The sequence below is a fragment of the Loxodonta africana genome, chromosome 14, assembly GCF_030014295.1.
Source record: "Loxodonta africana isolate mLoxAfr1 chromosome 14, mLoxAfr1.hap2, whole genome shotgun sequence".
Lineage (NCBI taxonomy): Eukaryota > Metazoa > Chordata > Mammalia > Proboscidea > Elephantidae > Loxodonta > Loxodonta africana.
In genome coordinates, this window is record NC_087355.1 from 24,510,553 (window position 1) to 24,533,330 (window position 22,778).

General features: G+C 34.4%; 1 protein-coding gene across 8 annotated transcripts in view; it reads right to left on the reverse strand.

Annotated features, from left to right (window-relative positions):
• UBE2W (ubiquitin conjugating enzyme E2 W) overlaps nucleotides 1–22,778 on the reverse strand; it is a 76,469-nt gene that overhangs the window by 9,766 nt on the left and 43,925 nt on the right. For 6 of the 8 annotated variants that reach the window (XM_064267845.1, XM_064267846.1, XM_064267847.1 and 3 more), the window contains 2 exons: nucleotides 21,312–21,467; nucleotides 16,329–16,404 (listed from right to left, as the gene is read on the reverse strand). In XM_064267845.1, the coding sequence (XP_064123915.1) occupies nucleotides 16,329–16,404; nucleotides 21,312–21,467 (232 nt within the window). Of the gene's footprint in view, nucleotides 1–7,258; nucleotides 8,647–10,554; nucleotides 11,554–16,328; nucleotides 16,405–21,311; nucleotides 21,468–22,778 lie in introns of those variants that run through there. The other 2 variants (XM_010588354.3, XM_064267849.1) reach the window with 2 other exon arrangements.

Sequence of the window (22,778 nt, forward strand, 5' to 3'; positions counted from 1 at the left end):
CCGAAGATAAAAGCAACTTTTGAGTGCTGGGCTCCCCTCTCCACTAGTGGGAAAAGAAGTGACCATCTAAATTTTACCAACTGACAAGGCCCTACATCACCCAGCCCCTGGCTTTTATTCCTAACTCCCCTGCTTCCTGATTCACTCTGAACCAGCGACACCATCCTTCTTGCTATCTTCACACAAGCACTTGTCATAAGGTTTTTGTATTTGCCTGGAACCCAAGTTTCCAAATTTTTGAGTCATAACAGTATTTTCTGCAAACAATTCATTTCTGTGGTTAGAAAACCCATTTATCTGCACTTCTTGGACCCTTACCACTGTTTATACTGCATATTTTCTATGTATTATCTCCCTTATTAAATAGGACCCTTGAAGACACAGGTAGTTCTCGACTTATGATGCATTAGTTACCACAAACTGCACTTACAGGACCGTCTGGTCTTTGTTTCCTGTACATTTCACTTATCATTAGTAATATGTACTACATACAGTATTGCAGCATGTAATTTGGTAATATGATCAATCTCAGACATTTGAAGATGGATTTATAAAGATACTGATAATAAAAGGCAATAATGAAAGCAAAAAAAGGGATAATTGACTTATGTCAGAAGTGACTTATGATGGAGCTGTCGGAATGGGACCCTGCTGTAACCTGGGGACTACCTGTACATGCCTTCTCTTATCTGCCATCCTGCTGGGCATACGGGGTGCTCAGTATTTGCTTAATGTCAGTTTTTAACTTTAATGAGTTTCAGGTTTACCTTTATGATCTCACAACTCCTGAGATGTATTTAAACATTATTCTTAATCAGTGAATACATTCAAGGCATGCAATTTACCTCAGAAGTAAAATAAGGATATGAGAAAGAAGGCAAACACCAATGAAGAATGATTAATAATTAAAAATAATTCTCTCAAACTCTCTGGGACTGAAAACATAGGGTATTCTGTTATCACATTTCACTCAGATGGTGGTTTGGATATAGGTTTCACAATATCCAGCATCTGAATAAATAGTGTAAGTTTCTTTGGAAAACAAAAAAACCCCACCAAACCCACTGCTTTCGAGGCGATTCTGACTTATAGTGACCCTATAAAACAGAGTAGAACTGCCCCATAGAATTTTCAAGGAGCGCCCGGTGGATTCAAACTGCCAACCTTTTGGTTAGCAGCCATATAGCTCTTCACCACTACGCCACCAGGGTTTCCTTCTTTGAAAAAGCTAGGATAAAAATACAAGTACAATCATGTTAAGTCAACAAACATTTATTAAAAGTCTATATGCTAGGTGCTATGTGCTGGGGACACAAACACAACAGATATTTCCCCTATTGTTAGAGCTCAGGAAAGATGACTGGTAAGGAGGGGAGATAGGAGATGGGAAAAGTATGGTAACATTTATAGCTACATTTGAATTGGACCTTTCAGCTAGAAAAGCGGGTGATGAACATTCCAGTAATAGGAAAGAACATTGTCAAAGTACAATACAGTTTTGTATTACTACTACTTATGGAACAAGGTGGTGTGTGGATGACTGACGAGGCACCTGCAACACCAGGACCAGTGTTGTGAGGTCATAATGGCTGGGGAACTCGAAAAGAAGGGAGAAATTTCAGAAACGTTTTAAAGACAGAATCAACTGGAAGTAAAGACAAAAACAGTGACAGCTGACTAGAAAATAGTATCAGATCTTTCATTTGGATAATTAAGTTGGACAGGAATTAATTATGAAAGATAAGAGATACATGCTTTTGTTGGGTAAGAGCAGAGATGGGTAAAATTTTTTAACGTTGAGTTTTCTTTTTTGCAGGATATATCCATCCACATTACGTCCTTGCCTGAGGATATATTTTCTACCTGTGTTTCTTATTCCAACTTTCCTTAGTAAAATATTCCCATACTCCACTAAACAAGGCACTCAGCTACTCCCATTTATATAAATATCTTGTATTCAAGCAAACATTAAAAAGAAATCCTATAAGCAATTAAGAAATGTCACTGACAGGAGTTCCCAAAAGTACAGATATGTAACGACTGTGGCCTTACCATACAAGCACAGAAAGGCCTCAGCCGTGACATCTGACCCTTCAATTCAGCTGATGTTTCATTTTGCTATGTGTTAGGTAACATGAAAGTACTAAGGAATATAGCGAGGACTTAAACAAAATCACTTATTCACAAGTAGCTTACAACTAGTGGAGAAAATAACTACTTTGGAAGACAGAATTTATTTTAAGCATTATGATAAAGGAAGAGAGTGCCATCAAAGTGTCAAGAAAGATGGGTCTTGCATTTACTTGATCAGCTACTTATCTAGTTGTTTAGGGATGCAGATACAACTTGTTGAGGTCAGAAAGTTTTACAGCAGTATGGCTGCCCCAATGAGAAGTAAGGTGCTTCTGGGGTAAGTAGATCCCCTGTGGAAGAGAGAACTTAGAACACCAGAAGACTATATTGGATTTTTTCCTGCAAGGAATGACTGAGACGCAGAGATTTCCCCTTCTCTCTTCTCATAGCTTCAGGAGCCACCAACTTAAGTCAGTCAGGTATCCATCTGTATACTCAGGCATCCAGAAGTCCTTTACAGTATAGTCCTTGTTATTAATTGCTCAGTTTGAAGCTCAGTAACACCAGATTCAGGGTAACTCTAATCAAGTGGCCAGGATTCAATTTCCACCTTCACTGAAAATTCCCGTTCTTAAATCACTATTTATTTAATTAAAGCATGATGAACCACTACAATAAACTACCCACACTATTAAGATGATCTGTTATAAACAAATGGCTTTAGTGATTATCTTCAATCTGTTGCACTCATTTTGGAAATGGACATTTTACTGATGCCATAATCCTTTAAAAATCAGTCTTTTGTAAAGATAAATTAATGTTTACATTATCAGAAACTACAAAGTGGTTTAAATTAAAAATCTATACAATTTAGTATTCAAGTCTACAAAAAATAACAAATGACAACTGCTTTATTATTAAAATTTAAGGAATTCCATAAAGCAAACAAAGCAATTTATATTCAACTAACAAAAGTCTGATACATATATTTAAAAATATGTAAACATATAGGTTTGTCTCAATTTCAACATTTATACTCTATTTAAAAAGTTGTAGCTGTACACATTTTACAAGCTGAATTTATAAAATATATACATCCACCCTATTCAAATCCATAAGTATAAATATTAATAAAATGCACAATATGTATTCCTGAATATCGAGAGAAAAATGGTATCAACCAAAAACAATTCATTTTGCCTTGACCATGCACTTAATTCTTGCCTACTAGATAATTAACCTAACGATCCATTCAAATAATTACTTTACCGCTGGCCTGACAATTAAGCTGCATTTCTATAAACAAACTGTGGTTAACTAAAGAGGCTTGCATTTTCATGGTATGACAAACTCCTTAGGAGTCCTGTTTCAGGCTTTAAAAGACAGACAAGATTATTCTGTCTTTCCATATGCCAGAAAATCTGACAAGTGATGTAACAATAAGTCAAAGCCCAGTAAAGTTTGAAATCATGCTCTTGCCATTGAAAAACCTGCTTCAAATTATTATAGGGGCAACCCTTTCTCAAAACCCAGACAATGTGTGCCAAGAAACAGAACAAGACCTGAATCTCCTTTTCCCAGTAACTAACTACGCACTCAACTTGTAAAATTAGAGTTCTCGAGGTATATTAAGGTACACCAGCTTCTATTCAGACATTCCATCCATGTATCAAATAGCTCCAGATTTTTTCACAAAAAAATATTCATGTAATCATCCTGGAGATTCATCACCAAATATCAGACCCAATGCTAACATTTGAAAATTGAAATTACAATTAACACCTCACTTATTAGGATAAAAAAAAAAAATTATTTTACTTTATTTTTATTTTTTTTTATTAGGATAATAGATTCCCCAGTGAATTATGACTTCAACTTCAAGGACAGAGAACTAAGTCTGAGGAATATGTTTATATTCCATCAGCCTCTATTTATAATGATATGTATAAACCTGTCTTTAAATTAATATACAATATATTCTGAGAAAGTGAAAGTTTCTCACAAATCATTTCTTTTAATGTTCAACATCTGAAAATGGCTAGAAAATTTAAATGACAAAACACTTTACCAAAACTAATTTATCTGGGCAATAATTAGGCTTTGGGAGATTAATCCATCGTCAGCGGTTCGATTCTGAGTCATAGCAACCCTATAGGACAGAGTAGAACTATCCCATAGGGCTTTCAAGGCTATAAATATTTACGGAAGCAGACTCCAACATCTTTCTCCTGCAAAGCAGTTGGTGGTTTAGAACGCTGACCTTTCTGTTAGCAGCCAAGCGCTTCACCACTGTGCCTCCAGAGCTCCTTTTTGGGACATTACTACCCCTTGTAAAAATAAAATAAAGTTCCATTAATTTCAGTATTTAAGAACTAAATTAGTTAACAGCCCATTTATCAAGTCAATTATTAGCCAAACTTAGCCATCAACTGATGACGTACAATTCGGTATCAGAAACCCCATGTACTGTATTTGTAGGAAGTGGAGTTCTGTGCTTTTGTTTTTAATTTGCAATGCAATTCTCACAATCTTCCTTCTCTGGATTCCCTGCCTCAAAAATAAAGAATAATTTAGATTAGAAGTCAGAGAGGAAAACTGCTGAAGACTAATACATTGACATCTGAGAAGAGACAACAAGAAAGGGCAAATAAATAAATAAAGCAAGCAAGCAAGGAGACAAACCTCAAAACAACAACAAACAAAAAAAAACCTCGACGACTGCAAAGAGGATCGGAATCGCTTGGTACAGACTCAAAACACCTTCTTCACAGATCGCAATCCACAAAGGCATTAAAGGCATTAGCGGAACACAGAAGAGTATAGTAGCTAATTTTCCTAACAACGAATTCTCAGAAAAGTATGGTTAAGCCTCAGTTCTCGAAAACCAGCTTATACACAAAATTAAACATGAATGTAAATTTAAGCATTCAGCTAAATATGTACAAAAAGAACTTCAAGTGAGACCAAGAAAGATATGCAACAGTAACCATAAAGGCTTAGAACTAGTGACACTGAATTCTTTATTTAAAAAAATTTTGAACACACAGTACCTCCCCTTCTATTTTTTTGCAAGAAGTTTTAACAAGTTTTAAAGTATCTCAATTTTCAAAAACAATAGGCTTTTTAAAAAATAAAACTTGATTACTGGAAACAAATACGTAGTTACATACCATTTCCATTATCACTACTCATTTCCATTATTTGTCAATTCATCTTTGATGCAATCTGGAAACAAATTAAGCAGTCACCAGATAACTTATAGAATCTGAAGAAATTATTATCCACCAAAGGAATCTAATGATGTATATTTTCCTGCATATATTTGAAATTTCAGAAGGGAAAAAGTAATAAGCTTTCTAGTTACTTTATACCAAATACTTAAATACCTAGTCCAAACAACAAGGCTTAAGATCTTTCTCCAGTTGAACTGTTGACTACACAAAAGCTATTTTCAGCATTTTCTTCTGGGGATTAAAAATGCTTTATTACCGTGCTAGATAAAATAAGAAACTATACAAGTAAGTTCTTTAGAGGTGAATATTAATTCCTTAAGCGAACAGCCATAAAACATATTATTTAAAAAAAAACGAAAAATAACTAAATCCAACCTCCCTTTAAAATCTATAGCGTTAATACCTAAGTTGACATCTTCTTTTTTTGAAAGGGCACCAAGTTCATGATCTAAGCATGCATAAATAAGGAATTGAATGTATCACTGTCTTAAAAGAATTTGGCAAACAGAAGAATGGCCTAAAATAAATAAATAAATAAATAAAAAGGAAGAGAGTACATAATATTCTAAATACGAAAGTATAATTCTGTAGGTCTATGCAGCAAATAGTGCCCCACGGAGGGGATGCAGGGAAAAGGGAAATAGTGTGTTCCTATGTACATTTTCTTCGTATTCTGGTTGTCAGAGAACAACACATTACAGAAAACATTCTTCTTATTACAAAGCAATTAATTGCCCTTTCTAGAGCAATGATTCAGGTAAACTTCTTATATCTTTTAACAATGTAACTTATACTTAAAATTAATTTAATGATTAAATCTAAGTGCAAAAGAGTATTCAGTAATTCCTAAATTCAAAGGGATTAGTGAATGAAGTTTTGTCTGATTACAATTTTTGAATGGTTGGCATTCCTACATTTAGGATGTTTCATCTTATTTTCTTTTCTTTAAACCATAAAAATGTACCAAAATTATTTGGTTTTCTGTTACTTTCCTCTGCTTCATATATCTATTTTACGGTATCTGTTTTTGTATGTAAAGAGAGGTATGTTAAAATACTGTCATTCTTATTTTAAAAAACTCAATTGAGTCTATATGTGACCTATTAATCTATAGTAGAGCATTTTTAATCTCTGACCTGGTATATTAATTGCTTTGGTGAATAAATGTCACAGGTCATTTCTTTATAAAGTGATTTTAGTAAGAGGACCAGCAGTCTGGAGAGACACCCCCCCCCCGAAAAATGATCAAATCAATCAGTAGTTTAGAGCAATTATGTAAAATATGAAAATACATAATTTACAACTGCAAATTTCATATTAAAAAGTGGTCAAAAACTAAGAGTAGTTCAAAGCATTCCAAAAACCATTTTCTGTCTTGGTTAAACAGGCCAACTAATACGGCTGATAGAGACTGCTGTGAGAACTCGTATGTATCTAGTCAAGATAGAACAAAAACGGGAATAATTTTTAAAAAGTGGTAGTTGTTAACTAGTACTTTTATAAACAGTGCCCACAATTTGGTGGCCGGACATGGTTTGTTTGTTTTCAAGTTATTTCTACAGCAGACGTATTTTTTAAGTCTACCCACCCCTGAGTTCAGCAATTATACTTTTTAGAGTGTAAAATTATACGCCCTTAGTTAACATGTACAAAGCTATAAAATGTCATCTATACAGAGATTAAAAACAATATTTTTAAAATACTCTTTGCCAATTATTTGTCGGATAGTTTTGCTGGGGTACATATTTTGAATCTTTCAATTAGCTTTATTTTTAAGCCCAAATTGATTCATATATTCACCACAGGATATTTCAAAAAGAGCTCAACAATAAGGCATTAGTAAAAATAACATTGTAGTAGAAACAGATTTTGCATATGTGAAAAGGTAATTTATAAAATACATTAACTGCTTCTTAAAAAGAGAACCTAGTTGCAGTATCATTAAATTACTTAGTACTGAGAATACTTAGGACCTTCCAACAAATTTTTTCCTATAGAAAAATTTTATCTAGCTATAAGCAAAGTCTTTTAAATGACAATAACGACAACAAAAAAACTAAACAGAACAAATCCCATCAGGAAAAAATGTATGATTATGTGAGACAAATAAGCAAAATACCATTTTATAGTGTACCTTTGCCTAAATTTTAAAATAAAAATGTCCACACTCTTTTGTTAAAACATTAAGCCTCTGTCAAAAATGTATTTCTTATTTTATGGTACAGGATTGAAGGACAAGATGATACTTACAAGTAAAGAAAATTTACAAGAAAAAAAGTTGACAAAAGTTTTCAATTAAAGTATTGTAACATTCAAACTTGACTTAAAACTTAACAAAAGAAACGAGATTGCAAATAAAAATGCTTATGGATTTTCAAACATAAATAAATGAAATAGTGTTTAGGCAGTAGGGCTCATGCTGATGGCTAGCAGGAAGTAACAGAGTGTAATCTACTTGGAAAAATCTTCGATGTACAAATTACAAGCCCAAATTATGGACTGCAGCAATTCAATCATCACTGCCATTTTTTTTAACTTCCAAAATAAAGCCTTGATTAAACCATTCATACCCTATATTACTCATACCTTTACTTTAGAGATTCAAGGAACTATATACAACAAATGAGTTTATTTTCACCATAGGGATAACGTATTGTACCTCTCTGCCAATGCTACTTGAAAACCTTCCATGTCAAAACAATTTGACAGCAGATATAAACAATTCAATAAATATGCAATGATCTTTCATTACAGTCCTTTAAGACGCATGTTAATTCATGCTGCTAACCATAGAATCACAGTGCATAGAATCCAAATATAAACAGTTGGGGTGACTTTCAAAGTGATGTTGGATCCCTCACTTTATTTATAATCCCATTATAATCAATAAGTTCATTTCATAGGCCCTTATCATGCATTAATCATTTGGTGGCAGGAGTAAGTGAAAACTTTTCCTTTTACAACGTCCATTGCCGGCAATGAACGTCCCCAAACCGCCAAGAAAGTCGCTGTTATTGCACAATACGTGAGGACCTGGAACTTTTCCAAAAGCTTAAAAAAATAAAAATAAAAAATGGAATTATATCTGACATTTCCTGACACCTGCATTAATACTGTATGACTAACAAAAGCATGTCAGTTGCCTGGACTGAACCAGCGATCAACATGCGCCCAGAATGCACACGAGTAAAAATGCAGTAAAAGGAAGTAGTCTTCATTGCCTATAGGTCACTTCCAGTCAAAGGTTAAAGTTCAAAGACTGAATGATCAAAGTGCTCATTTTCTCAGTAGGACTATCTTCTGCTAGGAGGATGATAACAGTGGCATCAACAAGTATCATCTTTAAGAAAAGGGAAAAAAAGATAATTAAAAAGTCAAGCATGCATAAGTTAAATCTACAAGTTAGTTTACATATCTCACGCGCCTCCCCCGACGCCTGCAAATAACAACTCCAATTTGTGTTCAATTATACTATACAGTAACAAATGAATCAAGTTTTATTCTTTCAGGGAAATGGCAGCTAACGCAAACCTTAAAATGATGTACTATTAATTAGTATGTTAGTTCTATTTAAAACAAATGACTATGAAAACCCACAAAGCTTTTTTTTTTTTTTAACTTTTTTTGCGTGGGAGGTCTTGTTTGTTTTTATAGACAGACAAAATAGAATACTCAGGTATTTCAAAATCTGTAATGATCGGTCAGAACATATTCAAGATTTATCAATCTTAAAAGAATAAGTTTATGGGTAGCAATTTAAAATTACAATGAGACAGAAAATAGATTTTCCTGGTGAACTCTGCCATACTATTTAACAATGACATACAGCATAATACAGGTCAAATCTTTATACTATGAAGGAAGTAACTCTTTGCCAATGAAGTACAATCTCCAAATCAACCAATAAAAAGTAAATGTTATTAATTTCCCATTAGAAATTAAGTTTTCAGCATGAATAGATACATATGCAAAGGAGGTCATTAAAAAAAAAAAACACAGAATTGTTTACTATCTTCTGGTAGGCCTCAGCACATAATATTTATGTAACACAGAAAACTTTGGGTTCATGGCTTATTTTACAAAATTTGGTTTATAAAACATTATCTAAAGGATTTCTTTTGAGGACTGATTATTCTTCAGGAAAAAGTAAGACTGGTGACAACTACCCAAGAATTGTCAAAGCTCTTAAGGAGGAAACTGAAAATATTTTACAAACTATTCCATGCCAGAATCGATATATTGCTAATAAAATTCTTACCCATAAAAACTCAGTAAGAGCTAAAAACTAGTATATCTGACCCCTATACTGGGCAAACCAGTAGAATATTCCATGATTCCATACCTTATGGGTGGCACAGTGGCTAAGAGCTACAGCTGCTGACCAAAAGGTCTGCAGTTCAAATCTACCAGCCACTCCTTGAAAACCCTATGGGCAGTTCTAGTCTGTCCAACAGGGTCTCTTTGAGTAGGAACTGACTCAATGGCAACAAGATTTATAACTTAAGCGTGATCTAAAAAGTAAAATGAAACTAAATTAAAAAAAAAAATCGTATCTAATTCATAAAAAAAATTTTTTTATCCTTTAATGAAATTAGTAAGAATACTTTTAAGAAGAAAACAAGTAGACTGTTTATAGTATAAATCTCAAGTGGAAGAATCTGTTTAAGTTACTGTGGAACTTGGAATAGAGATGGTATATTTGTCACACGTGTAAAAACCAACTTAGGAATATGAAGAGGCTTCTTAAAATAGTCATTTCTCCAATAGAGTATTTTTTTTAACAATAGGGCTCCTGAAATTAATATTAAAACTAGTCATACTTCATAATTGTGAAATCTCTAAGCTTAAAGATGGCATTAAACTCTACCAAATAGAATATAATGTGTCAAACTACTGGGGATAAAAATATTAGGATGATACCACCAGCAATGTATACAAAAAAAAAGGTGGCAGATAAAATTAGATTTGAACATAGTATTACTTAGTTAGCCACCAATAAGCTTGTATCTCCAAAGATACACCATCTTTGATAGGTGGTACCATAAATAAGGGTTCTTGAGTGGACAATCAGTTTGCACTTGGCTACTAACCAAAAGGAAACCCTGGTAGCATAATGGTTAAGAGCTACAGCTGCTAACCAAAAGGTCAGTGGTTTGAATCCACCAGGCGCTCCTTGGAAACCACATGGGGCATTTCTACTCTGTCCTATAGGGTTGCTATGAGTTGGAATCAACTCCACGGCAACGGGTTTGGTTTTTTTTTTTTTTTTTTTGGTTTTTGACTAACCGAAAGGTTGGTGGTTTGAATCTACCCAGCCACACTGGGGGAAGAAATGGCTGGTGATTTACTTCTATAAGATTACAGCCATTGAAAACCCTATGGAATGCGCTTCTACTTTGACACACATAGGGTCACCATGAGTGGAATTAACTCGACAGCAACAAGTTTTTTCTTTTAATCATAAATATATCTTTTTCAGGTTACTAACGCTGGAAGGTTTTCAGTACAATAGACTTTTACAGAATGTGCTAACAACCACCAACACAATTATGGAAATCCATGTGAAGTTATTCTGCATAGCTCAATTCCTATCTTGAAACAGGTGTTCTAAGAAATTTACCCCATAACTGATACAACACTACCTGTCTTAAACATCCTATCTTTGGAGAGCAAGCTTACTACATAAGTTCTAAAGATGAAGTCTAATTATCTTTAATAGCTAGACCCACAATAACTTGCAGAATTACAAGTAACTGAAATGAAATACTCTTTAATTGGCAATATACAATCAAGAGTCTATAAGCAAATACTTAAGTGCACTGACAGGTACAAGCCAAAGCCATGTCCATTCTTTCCCTAAACGAGAGGGTCATAATCCTAAGAAGCAAAAAATCCACTTGTTAGCAGAAGGAACACAGTTTGCTAACTAGGTAAAGAGAATTGTTGGATACAAAAGCTGGCTCATCAAAAAAATTAAGTTTTTGTTGGAGTAAACCCATCTCGGGTCAAGACAAAGATAGGTCTATAAAAGGTAGTGAAAGAAAACAATATATTTAATCTCGGCTGAAGAATCAGATAAAGACAGAAAAGTATTTGTAGCAAGGCTTCTTGGGAAAAAAAATCTCATAGTAACAATTTAAATTTTCTGGAACTACAAATGACCCTCCTAAAAATTACAGTCTCAGATATACAAAAATTACCAGTTCCAAAGAGGTGACATCTACCATGGCTTAACTTCACTGGGCTTCTGGGAAACATGAATGAGAAAACTGTATTAGAACATGGTCATTTAGTTTTCTCCAGAGTATAAGAACCATCACATTACAATGGAAAACATCTGCCTGGATATTTCCAGGGGATAGAAAGACTAGAAGAAAGTGAACACGGTAATAGGTCAGTAGTTATTAAGTTGGATGCTATCTCCAAGAAGGACAGAAATAAATCTTTACAGTTTTGTCTCTCAGGAGTTTAGGGAACTTAAGTTTTTCTTTGATGAACCCATTCAAGAAAGATCTGATCCAGCAGGAAATAGAAGGCAAAACATTAGAGTGAGAAAAAGTTTGGACTCAGGAATTTAGAAAATGGTTTTATAGTAACCCTAAAAGGTTCGCAACTAATTTGGCTAAATCTATTGATAGCAACTACAGACAGGAAGAAATGGACTCTGATAAAGTAAATCTGAGAATTTAATGCTTCTGTCCTCTCACAATCCTTGTAATTCTCTAAGAATTGTCCAGGTGAATATAACCAGAATGTAGTCAATGTTTGTTTTTTTTTTTTTAAAGATAACCCTCTACTCCTTCCAAAATTACAGATTTTCAGTTTATAGGACATGCCATCTAAACCCTATGCCAACTTATTTCCAATAAGCCTAGGTTTCTTTAGCCAATACTTGATAAAAGCCTTAAGCTATGGTCTATAATTCTCTACCATCTTAAAAAGAATGCTTTAGGAACCACTGTTCTATTTTGTTTTGAACTGATCTGCACTCTCCTTTAAGGAAGGCAATTATTTATGAAACTAAATTGTATATGCTTAAACACTGACCCCAGGAAATAGATGGATCATATTATAATGGATTCTAGTTACTTAACTGAATTATTTTTACAGTCTCATGAGTAACTAATAATGTCTATTTTGTATCTTTTCTAAAAACAATTATTACGGCTGTTGTGTGACACACAACTTTGAGGCCTGAATCACTCATTCATTTATGCACTGAACTGAACGCAGACCTGTCTCTTAAGATTCTAGCCTTGAATCAGGGGTTAAGTCCTCAGTTCATTGGTATACTGAGGTGGGTTGTACAGAACTCATGAACCTATTTTGGTTAGGCCTATTTTGCTTTGATACTTACTGGCTAAGGAGCCCAGGTGGTGCAATGGTTAAGCACTCAGTTGCTAACCCACCAGCAGCTCTTCGGAGAAAAGAACTGGCAATCTGCTCCTATAAAGAGTATAGCCTAGAAAACTGTATGGGGTAGTTCTACTCTGTCACACAGGGTCACTATGAGGAGCAATTAACTTGACAGCATACAACACTGCCACTTATTGGCTAAGTTGGAGTTTACCTGTCTCCAAACTAATAAAAAGTCTTTTCTACTTCTGTTACGAAATACGGATTTTTTTCAGGAACAGATATAAACTATAACTCTGGAAAATAACTTTAATGCATTTTGCTTTGTTTTAGAGAATTAATTTTTATATTTCTAATTTCACTATGTTATCTTTCTCCCCTTTTTTCCTCTCAAAGCTGGTCATAAGAAATACTCAAAGTATTCTGAGACAAAAGACTTCTCATAAATACTTTCAACTATACGAGACAACATTAGAAGGACCTGAAACCTAATTATCTTTTTGAAATCTCTCTGCTCCAGAGTAAAGATGGGAAGAAAATAGGAATATACTCTAACTGTGGTGTGGAACAGGCTGAGAGAAAAGGTTGTTATTACATATACATAAACATGCTAATCTTGATGAATATGGGAACTTAGCATACCAAGTTAAACGTGATCTGAGACACTCAATGAATGTTAGTTAAAAGTTTTCTTTGTAAAGGCACAGAGGGTTAAGAGATGGCTTAGTGCCTGGTCCTAAAACGCGAAAGGATGGAAGAAGAATGAAAAGTCAGCAACGTAAACTGAAGTAGGGGGTCACTTCATTAAAGTAGGATTTTTTTCTCAATGCCCAGAAAGAATTCCTTAAGCTGGATTACCTAAGAATCCCTGAAGTACTAGTTCCCAAATGACCAACTACACTGGAATTATCTGGGTATATTTTAAAAAACTAAAACAAAACTAGCATTCCAAGCACAGTAATGAAGTTCAGTAGGTTCCTCAAAATAGGGAGTAATCAACAAGGCTTTGGTGAAAGAGTTCCCCAAAAGAGGGAGGTATAGGGTGGGTGGGTGCACGTGCAGTGGAAGTGTGTTCATTCCAGGCAAATAACACACGTAGAGGCAACGATTAGAATGGCAGAACAAGGATGGAGTGTATATTATACATAACGTTCCACTGAATATATCCTGCATAAAACTTTTCTTGTGCTAAAAATTATTTTCTTAGGATGGACTCTCAGAAGTTTAATAACTGAGACGAAGAGCTTGATCTTGAAATTTAAACTTCTTAAATATTGTTAAATTGTTCTCTATAAGAATTATACTACCTTGTCACACCACCAAAAACCAAAAACACCACACCCACTGCTGTCGAGTCGATCCCCACTCATAATGACCCTATTGGACAGAGTAGAACTGCCCACAGGGTTTCTGAGGAGCACCTGCTGGATTCAAACTGCCGATATTTTGGTTAGCAGCCATAGCTCTCCACTACGCCACCAGGGTTTCCATACCAGCAGCAAGTATGAAAATACTGCTTTATTCTTTCACTCTCCAGCATTCCATTCATTTTATAGAACTCTGTTAATTCAACACAACAACTCTTCACTTATTGACATGGTTAGGTTTCAAAGACCAGGTCGTTATGCGAAAATGGAGGATGACCACATCAGATCATAAAAATGGGTCATTACATTACTGCCAGATTACATCATTACATAACTCCCAAACCACTGAGAATCATGACCCAGCCAAGTTAACACATAACCTTAACCATCACAGCCAGCGTCACTCTCACCACACATCTGGGTGTTCGTTACTGCCAGACACATGTCACTAATGTGCAAAATAGTCCAATGGTAGATTTTTTTTTACTATTGTCATAAATACAAAATGTTGGATAAGAAGATAGTCAATAAGTGAGTAGGTGTAATCAAGTTTTAAAATCTTAAATTTATAATTCTTTTAATGAGTTGAACTTTTTTGTCTATGCTATTGTATTTATTCTTAAATAACTTTTACTCATGATCTTTATTTTTAATAAGCTGTAAATACTTTTTTTTTTTAACTTTGCATTGAGTGTTCTTTGAGGTTTTTTGGTGCTTCTTCTGAAGGTTTTAAATTTCCATAGAAGTATTTAATTTGCGATTCAGAAATTCCTTTTTCCTCCAGAGAACTGATATTCAACTTTTTTCTTATAGTTTTTCTATTGCTGGATTTTAAAACAAATTTAACTCAATCCACAGGAAATAGTTTATATGAGGTAAAAATTTAAATTTATTTCTTTCCCAAAGTGATTAGCAATTTTCTGTTAGGATTACTTACTAAAAAATCTTTCCCCTTCTCACTGATTTATGATGCCTTATTTACCAAACTCAAGTCTTATGTACAACTAGGACTGTTGTTAGCTGCCAGGGGGTGGGTAAGAGTAATTCTACTCAATGATCTATTTTTGCATTAATATGTTTCAGTGTCTGGTAAATTAATGACCCTTCATAATTCAAAAATTTGCTTTTTTCACCTGCTATTTTTTTTTTAATGAACTTTTCAAGCATCCACCTTCCACAATTCCACCGGATTTTCACTAATATTAAAGCTATAATTTGTAAAGAACATGCATTTTTTATAACACTTTTCACCATAATATGTTTTCTCATTGCTCTGAATAAAGTATTATCATTTTCTTCTTACAGATGAACTGTGTTTCCCAAGGTTATTCCAAGTTTTCATATTTCTGTGGTTCTCAGGAATGGTGTTTTCTTTTCACTATATTTTCTAACTTGTAACAGCTGGGATAGTGGTATTGCAGTGACTCTGGTCTTTTATCCTAACACTTCAGAGAACTTTCATAATTTAAAAAAAATTTTTTTAATTCACTCAATTTAAGTGAGTTTTCAGGTTTCACATTGGACAGAAGGATAAAGGGGAAAGGCCACACTCCTATTAATGAGTTTTGCCAATTTTAATTTATTAGGATAAAAAAGGGAAATGAAAGAAATGCTCATATATGTACAAAGTCAGATGGGATGGTTTTTCTTAATTCATTTCTAAGACTGCATTGTGTAGAATATAAAGTTTTTGTTTTCCTTCAAGTATCTTTTTGGGATAATACAGTCATTTTAGAAATTACTGTCAGCAGCTCTAAATTATAAAGCTATCATCACCCCTGCAACAAGGTTAGATATTTAAAATTAGAGCATTGTATTCATAAAGCTACAATCAGCAGAACCTCAAAGTTTTTAAGGGTTAACTATTAAAATAAAAACAGCTTTCTTTAACTTGAAGGGCCACCTCTAATTTAATGTGATCTTTTCCTTGTACTGTGAATAGTACCAGAACTAAATGAGTACACAAGGCATTAAAACTTTTACTTCAGATAACAAGTTTCCCAATAGTTAGTTCTAATTTGATCTACAAATTAATGATTTCTTTTTAATAACAAAATGATTATCTCCAAATATTAAAGCATTTTCAGATTTTATCTGTATAATGGCTATCGTTTCCCTATTAAAAATCCAGTCTAATTTATCCATATAACATTTAACTATTTTAAAGAATCTTCTCCATATTAAGAAAACATAACACCAATTATATCTTCACGTCTTTTTCCCAAGTCTTAGCAAACAGAAATACAACCTTTCAAATGAAAAAGTTAAAAAGTTATCATTCCAAATTAAAACTACTTACCATGATACCACCACTTTGTTTTCTTTGGATTCTTGTTACATGTTCGAACATAAAAAGAATTATCTGGTGGTCGTCTCTGAAACCAAAAAGAGTTTAAATAGATAAATTAAGAAGTTGTAAAGTAGAAAAGATAAGGAAGGAGGTAGGTTTAATAAAAGCTTAAGCAAAATTATTAAGAGAATACATATGAAAACAATATAAAAGCTGATGACATAAAGGAAAGGCTAAAAACTAAAATACATTCCAAGAAATGTATAGACTCTTGATACCTAAATTGTTCAAATATAGGGGTATATGTGTGTGGCTGGGTTTCAGTGAGATCACTAGAGAATGGCTATCAACCAAAAGTGGCAGCATCAAATTGTAAATAATTTTGTTTTCATTTATCTTGCTCCTTCCTAGAAATAGTTACTTTTATGAAATAATTAAAACAAAATTTTACCTGACTAGGTTTGTCTGAGAAATTTATAAACCTCTATAAAGGATTCTTGGAAACCCTGGTGGTGTAGTGGTTAAGCGCTACGGCTGCTAACCAAAGGGTCGGAAGTTCAAATCTGCCAGGCGCTCCTTGGAAACTCTATGGGCAGTTCTACTCTATCCTATAGGGTCACTATGAGTCGGAATCGACTCGACGGCACTGGGTTTGGTTTGATAAAGGATTATTATTTTATTCTGAGAGGGTATCATTAAGAACAGATGAAAGGACTCAGTTTCCAAATGATATATAAGAGGAAAGGAGGGGAAATACATATATTGGCATTTCTGCAATTCATATGCTCTGATTAGCATAAATGAAAAACATGGCAGCAGCTCTGCAAGGCAGCTACATCAGATACGGTGTTGTCAACAATGCTGAACGTGGACAATTTTTCTGAAAAAGTGACTAGACACGAAAGGAGAGACTGGAAGGGCTGACTCATTGGGGGAGAGCAAGTGGGAGTGCGGAGTAAGGTGTATATAAACTTATATGTGACAGTCTGACTTGATTTGTAAATGTTCACTTGAAGCTCAATAAAAGTTAATTAAAAAAAAAAGTGACTAGAACACAAGACATATGTAACCCTTTACAAAGATTTGGGAAACATGTAAAAATTTATGTTAAATTTACTGAGGACAAGTTTATAAATAATATCTAACAGATATTAGATATAGTCTTCTTTTTGCCTCTTTTCAGGACCATTCTGACTAATAACTTGATTATTCATATACTTAAATATTTTTTAGTGACTAGTCAAGTTTTCTTTTCAGACTTAATCAACTCTGTTTAGCCAAGCTAATGAAGGTAAGAAACTGGGAGCTTTCTTCTATTCGAGACTAACCAAAAGCAGTGTATTTGTTAAGACATCATTTAAGGAAGGTCCAACCAGAAACTAATGGTGAGCCGAATGGTAAACCAAAGGAACAGGCAGTCCACTTGGCATTTCTAAAAATCATGTAGAAAACTATCACCTAGATTGATTCTCATAATGTCCTTGTGAGTCATTATTAGTAATTTAATAAAAGAGAACATTAGAGAACAAGAAATTAAAACAACTACTCCAAGATTAACTTACCGATACAATTTGAGAAATGAGACCTGGTGGCACAATGGTTAAGCACTCAGCTGTTAACAAAAGGTTGGTGGCTCAAACCCACTCAGTGGTTCCACGAGAGAAAGATCTGACAATCTGCTCCCATAAAGATTACAGCCTTGAAAACCCCACGGGGCAGTTCTACTCTGTCACGTGGGGCTGAAAATTGACGCAATGGCACCTAGCAACAACTTGAAAAAATTCCTGAAAAATCAATATTATGAAACTAGATGCCTATTGCAAAGAATAGAAAGATGCTCCTCTCTGTTACTTGTCCTGAAAAGTCATAACCTGTGGACAAGTGGAATAAATTGCTACTACTATAAAAAGTAATTTCATAAACTCATTTTATCTACATATTGATTAGAACCCAAGAACCACTGGAAAACAGCCATCAAAAGATAAATATTTAAGAAAGTAAACACAGCTCACTCTATTTGCTTAAATCAAGAGTATAACCAAACTGCTAAGTGATCAGAGATAGATGGGTCTTAAAAGAAAAAAGTTGTTTTAGGTACGGAATACAAGCTGGAAAAACTGGACAAGTTCATTACAAGGGCACTGAGAATAAAGGGTTGATTGCCGAAAGCCTTCTTGTATCAACATTAAAAATACCTTTAATCTATTGACATACTGAATTTAAATGCCTTCACCTTAGAAAACCATTCTTCATCATAAAAAAGTAAAATAGAATGAAAGAGTTACGACTAAATACAAGTCCCCAAATCCCATAGTAAAAATTAAAGTTCATATTCAAAGAGAGTCAACTATTAAAGTGAAACGCATAGAACCATGTCTGCCACAGAATATAATTTACCTGTTTTAATAGTAGAACGTTAGGTGGACATTTTAAGGCCTTCTTAAAGTTTAGTTAGAGCTAGATCCCTTAAGGTCAAAGAAAAACCTCCTCTTCATTTTTATAACCTAGCAGTTAACACAGTAAACAACAGCACATAGCAGGTACCTAATTTTCAACCCTATTTCACAGAACTAATCTGCCAGAATTCTGAAAGTATCATCATGGTTAAACATACGACAATTCTATTAAAAACACAGCATACCAATAATTTAAATGGAATGATTAGTCTTATACTAAGTATGCAAGAGCCACTAGTAGCAGACAACTAGAATGTGAGTGGAATGATGAGGGTTAGCAAAGGATGAAAGGATGTACAGAACATAGTTCTCTAGCTTTTAAGAGTAAATCATTACATTTAAATGTAAACAGAAGTCAATAATCATAAGGCAAAGGCAACAGCTATGTGCAGGCTTCACTTGCATTCACCTCTAGTAACTTCTCTTATTAAATCCTACTGTTACTTTCTCACCTTTCTGTAGTCATTAAACACAGCAGGAATACAGAAACCCTTGTAAACACAAACAGCTCTGCCCTACACCTTAAAGTTTAAAAGTGTGTGTTGGGGGAATGGAGAGAAGGCACTGAAGCAGCAAATAAATACAATTTAACCCAGCATTTGCCATGCTTATTTGAACAAATCTTTTTTAAACCTAACACCAAGAAACCTCTATAAAGCAAAGGTCCCAAGAAACCACTCTGGGAAGCAGCAGCTTAGAGTGTTTCAGACGCTAGATAACCTACCATTTTAAAATGAACTACTTACTATCTTAAATGTTCTCTAAGTACTAATTTAATATAAAAGTATCAACTAGTTCAATCTGAAGAACAAAGAAAAACTTAAAAAAAAAAAAAGAGACAATTCTCTAATCTCTAAGGTAAATTTGTTTCTCCTTTAAACAGAACTCAAAAGGAAACCCTCATAGTGGGCTCTGGGGACCATAGTCTCTGGGAACATCTAGCTCAACTGGCATAACATAGTTTATAAAGAAAATGTCCTACATTCTACTTTGATGAAGAGTGTCTGGGGTCTTCAAAGATTGGGGGCAGCCATCTAAGATACTCCACTGATCTCACCTCTTCGGGAGCAAAGGATAATGAAGAAAACCAAAGACACAGGGAACGATTAGCCCAAAGGACAAACGGACCACAACTACCACAGCCTCCGCCAGACCGAGTCCAGTACAACCAGATGGTGCCCAGCTACCATCACCGACTGCATTGACAGAGATCACAATAAAAGGTCCCAGACAGAGCTGAAGAAAAATGTAGAACAAAATTCTAACTCAAAATAAAAAAAGAAAAAGACCAGACTTACTGGTCTGACAGAGACTGGAGAAACCCCAAGAGTATGGCTCTCGGACATTTCTACAGCTCAGTAATGAAGTCACTCCTGAGGTTCACCCTTCAGTCAAAGATTAGACATGCCCATAAAACAAAATGAGATTCAATGGGCACACCAGCCCAGGGGCAAGGACAAGAAGGCAGGAGGGGACAGGAAAGCCGGTAATGGGGAAACTAAGGTTGAGAAGGGGGGAGTGTTGACATGTCATGGAGCTGGCAACCAATGCCACTGAACAATATGTGTATTAGTTGTTTAATGAGAAGCTAGTTTGCTCTGTAATCCCTCATCTAAAGTACAATAAAGCTTTTAAAAAGTTTTTTAAATTTAACAAAAAAATGCAATTTGAAAAAAATATTACCAATTAAAAAAAAAAAGAAAGCCCTCATAGAGAAGAGAGAATTTAAAAATATAGAAACACATGAATATTATGCTACACTAACCCTCAAGTTAAATAAAGTAACAACGACTGTGAGGATGGCACAGTGCTGGGCAGTGTTTCGTTTTGTTGCACATAGGGTCACTATGAGTCAGAAACGACTTGATGGCACCTAACAACCCTCAAGCAGGAATAACATAGAGCCAGAAATGCATAAAGAGAATTCAGACGACTTTAAAGAGTATTCTAAATCTACATAACTCACGTGGTTTCTCTTTCTGGTCTTCACCCCGCCCCCCGCCCAACAGAATCTATGGAGTAGTAAAGGAAAACAGATGAAAGAGTCCTTAAAACTCTGCTCCTAAACTGGCCCTTCCTCCTTCAACCTAATCATTACCATAGGAAAGCTCTGGTTCCTGGGTAATCCCCTAAGAGCAGCTTATTAAGTGGGAGCCAGCAAAGAAGGGAGCTATGATGCATGTTCCTCGAGCTTTCTACTGTGAAATCTAGAAACAACAGTAGCTTGTACACTTTTGCCTTGTGTATGCTTACAGAGATAAAATTCAGATTATTTAAGAACATCTGCACAAATACTCTGTTCAAGAAATATAAAACAGTAAGACGGACTTCTAGCCCATTTAACATTTAAATCTTCTTTTGTGAGTGAAAGATTTTCAAAATAATTTTCCAAATTATTACTAAATACAACATGCTCTATAATTTTATAATAAAAATGATGTCTTTCCTTCAAATAAAATTAATTATACATTAAAATAGTTTATCTACCTAAACTGAAAGAAGAAATATTACCTGGAATAATTCAGAAAAGTCCTACCTTTTCTTTGCAGCTGGAAAGCATGCTAATAATGCTAAGACAAACTGATTGGACTGAGAGCGCTGGGGACCAGTCTTCTGTTAGAATGGATAAACAGATATGACCATTGCTATAAACATGAGGATGAACAGGAATATTTTCACCAGTAAACATGACCTAAGAAAGAATAAAATTCCATTAACACTCAAATAGTCTAGATCACAAAAAACTTAAATTTTCTCCACATATAAGTACTGATTTTTAAGAACAACAAAAAAAAAGAAACACAGTGCCAGGAACAAGGTAAACAACTGCTTGTTGTTTTTTCTCGTTAACTCAACAAGTATTGGTTTTGCTATATAAATAACCATTTGGGGGGAGGAGAAACCTCCAGAATATCTATTTCATATTTCAGCTATTTTAGACAAATTCCCTTTAAAATTTTCTAAATTACTACATAGTTTTAAACTAGTGAAAGACAACTACATGTACGAGACTTTTTTCAAATTCTACCCATTGCTCTCTGCATATAAAAATCAAATACAATAAAATTTTAAACAAGAGTATTCAATCTTGAGACAGTATGAATTATAAGTAACAGGAATACACCTACCACCTGTAACAACGCTAGCACCTAAGGTGCTTCTACACAAAAGGACATTACTGCTACATATTCCACTGCCTCTAAGCTCATATACCCATTATGATGAGCACAAAATCATTACTTATTAAGCAGCGAATAACTATGTGCCTAGACGGAAAAAACAAAGATTGAATAAGTCTCCCAATTACTCGCTGTTTTTCTCCACCTTTCCTTTTGCTTAATGTTTCTAACAATGTTTTTCCCTTCTCCATCTTGCCTCAGCACTGTTTTATGAGACAATAAAACTATTATTCCCTTCCTTTGCCCTAGTAATTCAAATATTCCAACAGTAGTGTTTCCTAAACATATTTATGTAAGCATCTGAATAGCTAAATTCATATATCCTCAGGAATCTGTAATGCATAACCCAAGGTAGCTCAAAGCAAGCACAAGTCTGATGTTTAAGAATTTATACATATATGCTACTCCGTCATACTGAACTATTTACTCTGATATAAAAAATTTTAATTGACTTAACCCACCCATCTTTAAACAAAGTTAAATAATAATAAAGCAAGATTCACCGTATTTACTCTGTGGTTCAGTAATAATTCCTAATCCCTAAGCTGGTCATAAAAGAAACCACCTGAAGATCTGGTTAAAAATACAAATTCCAAGGCCTCAGTTTCACAGATCCTGATTCAGTAGGTATGACAGAATTTTTATAAAGCTCATCAGACGTAAGCCAGTAACTCCCAAACCAGACTTAAGGGTATCTCTCTTAGTCTTGCAAACTGCCTCACACCCAACAAGCACAGGAAAATCTCAGTAAAGAGAAAAATTCTACCTTCAGTTATGACAGAATCGATGAAATATGTATTACTCTAGAAATACCTTTCTTTGCC